The sequence below is a fragment of the Balaenoptera acutorostrata genome, chromosome 3 (genome assembly GCF_949987535.1).
Source record: "Balaenoptera acutorostrata chromosome 3, mBalAcu1.1, whole genome shotgun sequence".
NCBI lineage: Eukaryota > Metazoa > Chordata > Mammalia > Artiodactyla > Balaenopteridae > Balaenoptera > Balaenoptera acutorostrata.
The window spans coordinates 116,763,539-116,772,675 of record NC_080066.1 but is presented as its reverse complement, the minus strand read 5'-3'; the positions used below and the strand labels follow the sequence as shown (position 1 = coordinate 116,772,675).

At 42.9% G+C, this 9,137-nt stretch overlaps 1 protein-coding gene across 1 annotated transcript; it reads left to right on the top strand.

Moving 5' to 3' along the window:
* Positions 1 to 4,358: 4,358 nt before the first annotated feature.
* CFL2 (cofilin 2) lies at positions 4,359 to 8,877 on the top strand. The gene is made up of 4 exons (XM_057542009.1): positions 4,359 to 4,713; positions 5,798 to 6,105; positions 6,224 to 6,300; positions 6,384 to 8,877. The coding sequence occupies exons 1-4, from the start codon at positions 4,711 to 4,713 to the stop codon at positions 6,494 to 6,496; spliced, it is 501 nt and encodes a 166-aa protein (XP_057397992.1). The 5' UTR covers positions 4,359 to 4,710; the 3' UTR covers positions 6,497 to 8,877.
* Positions 8,878 to 9,137: the final 260 nt, after the last annotated feature.

The window sequence follows — 9,137 nt, the reverse complement described above, 5'->3', positions numbered from 1 at the left end:
AACTAAGGATGAGACATGGAAGACGCAAAGTGAGTTTTGTGGATCAGGGAGTGAGTCATAGAGATCAGACTCCAACACACATCTCCCACAATGTTTATTTTCTAGTTCTAAGTTCAAACTTGGATTTAGAAAAATGCATGACTTTCCTCCTGACCCGTCTTTTAGCTCAGGCGTGGGCTAGGAAAGAGATGTCAAATGAAGCAGATATGTGGGTAGAAAAGTACATTTGGAAGTGATGAGCATCTTTACGTTTACACTTGTCTTTGTCAGGAAGTGGCTGTGGGAGCTGAGTATGATGTGTCTTGACAGGGAGTGGGGCTTGAACAGAATTTATCTACATAATCTTCCAGATTCACTGTTTTACTGAAGACTTGAAAAATGATTCTGAAATTTTACATGCCACAGAAACTCCATCTAGTCTGTTTTGTGGGAGAATATGCATTACGGGTATTCACTTTTCCAATTTTCTAAGAAATCTTGAGCAAAAACTTTAGCTGAGTCTTACAAAACAATACCAGTGAGACTTGGGATTGTTTCATGACTGTTGCCTGTGAGTTGGTAAAATCATGCCCTCCCCTTCACTCTGCACTGATGGTAATGGCCCCAGGGTACCTTTTCCTGTGCTGGAAGGAGCTTTACGTACATTATCTCACTTGATCCTCACCACAACCCTGAGAGGGAGGAGGTATCATAAGCCCCATTTTACACATGAGGAAACAGCCGTGGAGCAGTTAACTAAATGGAAGCGGCCCGAGATTGCACCACTGCTGTATCAGAGCTGATCTATCCTCTTTGAGGTTACTCTCACTTAGTTCCTAATGGTTTTTTGTTGCCGTCAACCATGTGTGGTCCAGCAAATGGAAAATTAGAGTTTAGACGTGTGCCTTCTAGTACGGGATTGTTTAGGGTCCTTCTGTCCCACCCGTTAATCATTTCCTTGGGCTTGAAACTGCTAAAGAGAACAGATGTGGTATGGTAGACAGAATAATGGCCCCCCAAAGATGTCCCTGTCCTGTGAATATGTTACCCGACATAGCAAAAGGGACTTTTTTTTTAAAAATAAATTTATTTATGTATTTATTCATTTTTGGCTGCGTTGGGTCTTCATTGCTGCGCACGGGTTTTCTCTGGTTGCGGTGAGCAGGAGCTACTCTTCGTTGCGGTGCGCGGGCTTCTCATTGCAGTGGCTTCTCTTGTTGCAGAGCACGGGCTCTAGGCACACGGGCTTCAGTAGTTGCAGCATGCGGGCTCTGTAGTTGTGGCTCACAGGCTCTAGAGCACAGGCTCAGTCGTCGTGGCACATGGGCTTAGTTGCTCCGTGGCATGTGGGATTTTCCCGGACCAGGGCTCGATCCCGTGTCCCCAGCATTGGCAGGTGGATTCTTAACCACCGCGCCGCCAGGGAAGTCCAGCAAAAGGGACTTTGTGGATGTGGTTAAGTAAATGATTTTTGAGATGGGAGATTATCCTAAATTACCCAGTGGTAATCTCAGTGGTCCTTAGCAGTGAAAGAGGAAGGCAGGAGAGAGAGAATCAGAGATGTGATGACTGAAGCAGAGGTGCTCTCAGGGGGCCACAAACCAGGGAATGTGGGCAGCCTCTAGAAGCTGGAAAAGGCAAGGAAACAGATTTTCCTCCTACAGCTTCCAAAAGCAATGAAGTGCTGCTTTTAGCCCCATGAGTCATTTCTCACATCTGACCTCCAGAACTGTAAGACAATAAGTTTGTGTTGTTTTAAGCCACTAAATGTGTGGTAATTTGTTACAGCAGCCACAGGAAACTGATACACATGATGTCTGACACTCAGACCCCTCCACCACACAGAGGCCAAAATTCATGCATCAATGCTTGGTAATGCTGTCGCTTTACCAAGTGGCGGTAAGTTCTGGTTATAAACAACAGGTGTGAAGAGTTGTTACTGACTCTGACGGTCTAAGATCTGGCCTCACAAGGGCACGTAGAAAGGCCTTGCAGTCTTCGGGAGCTTCCTTTTTGTTCTCTTTATAGCACTAAAGCACCTTAAAGTTGTTACTTTATCATCTGTTGAGCACCTACTATGTACCAGATTCCAGAAATCCAAAGATGAGTAGGACTCAGATCCTGGAAGGAGCTTCCAATCTACTGGGGTGGCAGAACACGTAAACAAGTGATTACAAGGCAATGAAATATGTGCAAAGACAAGAAAACACCTTCAGGAAAAGAATCCTAGTATATGGGAAGTGTGAAGTCTGGGGAAGGGGAGAGGGACAGGGAGGCTTGGAAAGGGGTTGATATCACAGCTGAGGGGGGGGGGAATTAACATCTTCAGAATCCCCAGCTTTGGTAGGCAAGGTTCTAACACCTAATCTAGCTCCCCATGTCCCCAGACCTGGTCTCTGCTGGGGCTGTAGCCCCTGTAGAATCTCTTTGATGCAAAATTCAAGGCTGAGAAAGGAGGGGGACCCTGAGAGGAAGAGTTCAAGAAGGAAAACTGCTGATACCCACACAGAGCAAATGTCTGGAGCCCTGGAGATTCATTCTCCATGATTCTCTCGGAGCCTCAAGAGACATCAAGAAAGGGAAAGGTTTCATAAACTGTAATGTACCACCTAATGTAAAGTATTATTACCTACTTGCTTAAGACTCATGCTTAGACATTGGGAAATTTCTTCCCAATTTTTGTCTCTAAACTAAGTCAAGGGACTTCCCTGGTGGTGCAGTGGTAAAGAATCCACCTGCCAATGCAGGGGATACAGGTTCGAGCCGTCGTCCAGGATGATCCTACATGCCGCGGAGCAACTAAGCCCCTGCACCACAACTGCTGAGCCCGCGTGCCACAGCTACTGAAGCCCGTGTGCCTCGATCCTGTGCTCCACAACAAGAGAAGCCAACACAATGAGAAGCCCATGCACCGCAACGAAGAGTAGCCCCCGCTCGCTGCAACTAGAGAAAGCCCACACACAGCAACGAAGACCCAACGCAGCCAAAAATAAATAAACAAAATAAATAAATTTATAAAAATAAAATAAAATAAAAATAAACTAAGTCAATCTTCCCATTAAGAAAATAAGCACAAGCTATGGACATAAATAATAGGTGTTTCCTGTGCAATACCTAACATGCTCCATTTATAATATATTAACTTTTGGGTATAAGAATTTATCACACAAACTAGGGCATAATCCTTCTCATTATGATTTTCCATCCCTGAATTTACTGAATCCTGAGCACACCATTTCCTGAGAAACACTGGCATACTAGGAAACTGAATTTTAAAGCTGGAAAGGACTTTAAAGATAATCACAGCTTATAATACAGATGAAGGTCTGCAGGGATTGAAAGCCCTTCGAATTTACAGAGATGGGGCAGTGTCAAGATTAATACTCGTTTCCCAACTCCCAGCCCGAAGTTTTTGCCGTTACACTGCACTTCTGGCTTAGTTCACCTTAAGGTTTACCTGCACTCACTTACTATTTTGTTTCCAACAGTTTTAGTCACTCAACAATTCTGCTTTTTTAGTGCAAGTCTTCTTCACAAAATCAGTTCAACTATTAATCAGAGTTTTAAATTCATATTACCAATTTTACAAATGAAGAAAGGTAGAAATGATGAATGTTCAGGAAAAAAGGTAGCATAAATTAGCCCAAACACTGATGAATGAAATACTTTATTAAATCTTCCTTTTATTAAACGTAACCACATAAAGTGTTTCATTTAAAACATTTTCATTATACACTCATAAAGCATTGAATCTTCACGAAAAATTTCCTCAAAGTATACGGTGCCAATTTTTTCTATGATAAATGCGATGGATACTCATAACAAGTATCAAAAAGGTTTAGTTAGAGAAGAGCCTTGGCTCAGTTATATGGGTTTTGCTAGAAGAGGCTGTGGCTGCCAAAGAGGGAGGACTCTTCTCTTGGGTCCACTTATTTGATGGCAGCTGTCGTAGCTGGGGCCTCCTGAGGAAGACTACTGGCAGAGAGTGCAATCAATTTCCTACCACGTCTAATCTATAAAAGGATATTACCAGGGGATGTTACTACCCCACATTTCCCCCTATTATTATTATTCCAACCACAGACTTTTAGAAAGCGATTTCCCACCTCTGTTTATCATTTTGTTTTTGCTGAGTAATTCAATCAACTAGGGTAACCCCCTCCGCCCCCCCCCCCAGTGTTTATTCTCATTGAATTGATGGAAGGCGATCTAAATAATTCGCGCCATCTCTGATGGGGGTTTTCCAAAAAGTCCCACAACGGAGGAATCCAGCCCCTTTCAGTGGAAACCACAAGCGAATAAAAGAGACACCTTGGAGCGCCATTCGCCTCACACGCGCCCAACCCCTGGAGCTGCGCCCTGGCCCTCGGGAGGCAGTGTGGAAACGCCCGCAGTGGGAGCCGGCGGACGGGACGGGTGGCGCCCCGGCGTTGCAGGCCTCCGAGTTGGGGCCCGGGGTTCGGACCACGGCCGCACAGCCCGCGGGGGCGGCTGCGCGCGCGCGCGCTGGGTCAGGCCGAGGACGCGGGGGGGCCGGCGGGCTGGAGCGCCTGCCCGGGGCGTGCCCACGTGACCACCCCGCCCTCGCCGCAGCCCCCCGAGCGGCCGCCGCCTTTTGGGCCGCACTCCCGGCGTGCCCCGCACTCGCCGCCTCCCGGCCGCCCCTCCTTCCCTTCGCAGCGCCACACCGCCGGAGCCCGAGCCGCCGCCGCAGCTTCAGCCGCGGGCGCTATGGTAAGGCGGGCGCGCCGACACAGGGGCCGGGGGTCGGGGGGCCGGGGGGCCGGGGCGCGGCGAGCACAGCCCCCCGCGCGGCACCGCGGGGCCCTGGGTCTGAGGCCGCCATTTTAACCTGATTTTGGCCTCCAAGGTGGGCGCTCCTGCGCTGCGGCCCCGCTGCTCTCTCTCCACCGGCCGGCCTGCCCTCCCGCCGTCAGGTCCGGCCCGGCCGCTCTTCGGATTCCTGGGGGCGGGGAGAGCCCGGGCGCGGGGCGGGGGGCGCGGGGCGCGGGGCGAGGGTCCGGGCCTAAGTGGGGCGGGCGGCAGCCGGGGGCGCGGGAGGGTCCGCCGAGCTTTACCCCCACCCCGCTCGCCGCCTTTGCCCTCCCCTTGCTAATTTTATTCCCACGCGCGCTCTCAGATTGGTACGTGCTGTAAAGCCCTTGCTGGACGCTTTCGGTGGGGGTCTTGAGGGCCTGTCGTAAAACCCTTAGGGGGAGATTAAGGAGGTGGGAAAACTCTTGAACACGCTTTCTCGCGGTAAAAAGCTTTTACACGCGATCCGTTAGTTTTGAAGCGTATGCATTTGAGCTGTGAGGCAATTATGTTGTAGCCGTGGGCGGTTTGGAGTTCACACTTGATTCTCTTTCCTTATGAGGAAAGGGCCCTGGCTAGGATGACTTTAAAGAAAAAAATAGTAGCAGCATTAACTGAAATCCGAAAGTGTTTTTTTAAGGCCTGCCGGGTTGACACAATACAGAAGGTATTTTTGCTGCTGCTCCTGAAGCTCTGACATCACCCAGTGAAATAGGAAACATTTCAGGGATGGGACAGCCTGTATTTGTCCCTTTCCCTCTACCTGCCAATTACTTCACCCTCCAAACCCCTTTTTAAAAAAGGATGAATGGGGCAGGATGAGTTAGAATCCTTAGGTGCATCATATACTGATACTTAAAAAGTTGCAAATCTGATGGGACTACTTACATGGTATGATGCAACTTTTGATATCCAGACTAAAGTGAATCCTCTCTAGGCAAACAGTAATTTTGGCTAAAACCAAAATACTTGTTCTAAATTACTGTTCTTTCTTTATTTTCAGGCTTCTGGAGTTACAGTGAATGATGAAGTCATCAAAGTTTTTAATGATATGAAAGTAAGGAAATCTTCTACACAAGAGGAGATCAAAAAAAGAAAGAAAGCAGTTCTCTTCTGTTTAAGCGATGACAAAAGACAAATAATTGTAGAGGAAGCAAAGCAGATCTTGGTGGGTGACATTGGTGATACTGTAGAGGACCCCTACACATCTTTTGTGAAGTTGCTACCTCTGAATGATTGCCGATATGCTTTGTACGATGCCACATACGAAACAAAAGAGTCTAAGAAAGAAGACCTAGTATTTATATTCTGGTGTGTAAAAACAAAAGAAAAAAGTACTTTTAAAATGCAAGGATTATTATTAACATAGTCAGTTTTGCCTTTCTTTTTTCTTTTAAATAGGATTCAACAATTTTTTTTCCTCCTGTAGGGCTCCTGAAAGTGCACCTTTAAAAAGCAAGATGATTTATGCTAGCTCTAAAGATGCCATTAAAAAGAAATTTACAGGTACAAACACTGAATATTTTGTGCTGAAGAATTGTCCTCTCTTACTTATAATAAAGTAACGGGATAATGTTTTTTCTTTTTAGGTATTAAACATGAGTGGCAAGTAAATGGCTTGGATGATATAAAGGACCGTTCAACACTTGGAGAGAAATTGGGAGGCAACGTAGTAGTTTCACTTGAAGGAAAACCCTTATAAAATGACAGTCAAGTGCCATCTGGATCTTAAGGAGCTTCCATTTCTCCAGCTCAGTCAATTGGAATAGTATTAGGTTTTGGTTTTTTTTTTTTTCTTCCTCTTCCCACTGGGTCCTTCCAACACAATGAATGAAGGAAATATCATTCATGTAAGCAGCCTATCAGTGATTGCCATTAGACTGTTTGATACTGTTACCTTTACGTAGAACCCAAGGAATGCCTTCCCATCATATTTTAGCCAAAACAACTGGTTATATGCCTCCCTTGCAGCAAGCACTACAATGAATGTGAATGTCAATGTGAATAGCTTAGAACACTACAAAGGGTTAAGCTAATTGAATGCCTTGAAAGTATTATCCACTGGTGAGATGGTAAACTTTATTCAGTATTATTTATAGTTGCACTTGGTTGCAGTTCTGTGAGGCTTGAGCATTCATACACCTCACCTGCCTTGGCAAGCCTATTTTTTGTGACATGGCAGCGCAAATATAATACTATGCATTGAAAGCACTTTTTTTGTAATGAGTTTAATCCCCCACCCCAAAAGGAATGCCAATTAAGTTAACTGTGTCATCAACTTATCCTAGTACCTCAGTGTTCATTCCTGTTACCTGCGTATCTTCTTAAAAGAAATAGCTGTTATTAATGCCTTTTTGTTTTCCATTGAGTGTACACTACTGAATAAGTGTAGGAGTTTTATGTTTACCATGTTAGTCTTGCGACACTAAAGATACTTTGAATATCAGTCATGATGGCAATTTCTGTATAAAAGAGCCTTAAATGGAACATTGTTTTTGAGATCAAACCGCACCCTCACAAAAATGGCCACGTTGCAATAAAAATTGTGGCATATTACAGAACGTTGCCTTGTTTTCCTTGGACATTTTGCAGAATACCATGTGAAGCAACTCCTCGGGTAAACAGCTATTATTAATCTCTGCACTGGTCATTTAAGAATTTTTTTGTACAACATTCTTGCGTGATATTTTCCAGTTTGTTGTGTTTATTTGGTTAAAAAAATATTCTATCCTAAAGCCAACTAATACAAAATATTAACGTTATAGAGGTGTACTTTTATAAGCTTTATTTATTTCCTTATGTGTTAATAATGATCAGGAATTATTTTTTTGCACTTTGACATAAATACTCTTCAATATCTGATTTGTTCTCTGGATAAATTAGGGTAGTTATTTTTTAATTCACGTTTACATTTCTAATTAGTTGACTAGTAGTAGAAGAAGCAGGAAGCTCTTATTGCACATTTGGTCATAATGAAAATAATTTGTAAAATGTCCTTCAAAAGTTTAATAATACTTCTCATGTTTAGGAACTTTCAGCTACTATTTCTTAATATACTTCACAAATTTGAAAAAAAATTGATACAGCAGTCTTAAACATTAGTAGTGGGATTTGGCTGTGGTCCAGGCAGCTCTCCTTATAGAGAATTTGATCTGTTCAGTGTGAGCGGTTTGCTGTTAGCCAGAGCTATTTATGGCAAACACATGCTTTTGTATCTTGTCATAGTTATCCACAAATGGCAAAACTGGACTTGATTCTACTGGTATGCAAAACAGGCATGCTAGTAAGTAGTGGATTGTAGCTTAGAACTTAAACCCATAGCTCTGAAGAATGCTCTTATTAGGAAACAGGAAATGAAAAATCCCCCTTGTTTTAATATGTGGAAGTAATTCGAGTTTGGTTAAATTTTTTTCCATATTTTCAACAGGGTTTTCAGATGGAAACAAAAATAGGAGTTAAATATCCTGGTTATATGAATGGCTTGGGATCTTTTGCACTGAGCAATTTTATTTCAGGCTTCCAGCTGTCCCTGTGAATTATCCTGGACATTTTGATGGCTTTTTGGTAAGGCCAAACTCATAAGCAAAGCTTGAGAATACTGACATATATATACTAAACCATATATGTAACTGATACTTGTGCCATGAAAATTTTCATTATTTTCCTCATTCTTCTAAAAAATAAGAGACTCTAAAGTTGTGCAGTATCTTTTGTTTTTATAGTGATTTCTCAACTTTCTTATATGCCTCTTTAATTATATAATAATTTCAGAGGTTAAATATTGCTTTAAACTGTGGTACTTTGATTTGTTAGATTGACAGAACTGATACTAATATTAAGTTCATCTTTGAAATACATCTTTGTGCATAAAGCCAAAAATAATGATAATTAATGGTTCATGTGTTGAGACTAATTAGGTATTTGAAATGATCATTTTATTTCACAATCATTTAAATAAAACAATGTTCCAGTTAGCTTTAAAAGGTATACGGTGCTAATTAGTAAAATATTGAGGACAATATTTTACTGCTAGCTTGCAAAATTATAAGTGTTTAAAAAATAAAGTATATGAAAATATGTAAAGCTGTTGAGATGTGTTTACTTTGGGACGCTAAAATTTTTTTTTAACTAATATTGCAGATCAGGGAGGCACCATTATCTTTAGTCTGTTTTTTAGGATTTTTGGTTGACATACTTTCTCATTTAGAGATATCAATATTCTTTGAAAACTGAGTGTTGTAGCAATTAGTTTTGACATTTTCAGATAAATGGAAATAGTTGGCATTTGTCCCAAACTGGCTATCAGCTGTTGTTTTCCATCATTATCTAAAATAATGTGGCCA

Excerpts from the sequence above, each read along its gene's own strand:
- CFL2 (XM_057542009.1), top strand. Across the intron at positions 6,106-6,223 it reads GACCTAGTATTTATATTCTG|GGCTCCTGAAAGTGCACCTT; the intron begins GTGTGTAAAAAC and ends TTCCTCCTGTAG. Across the intron at positions 6,301-6,383 it reads CATTAAAAAGAAATTTACAG|GTATTAAACATGAGTGGCAA; the intron begins GTACAAACACTG and ends TTTTCTTTTTAG.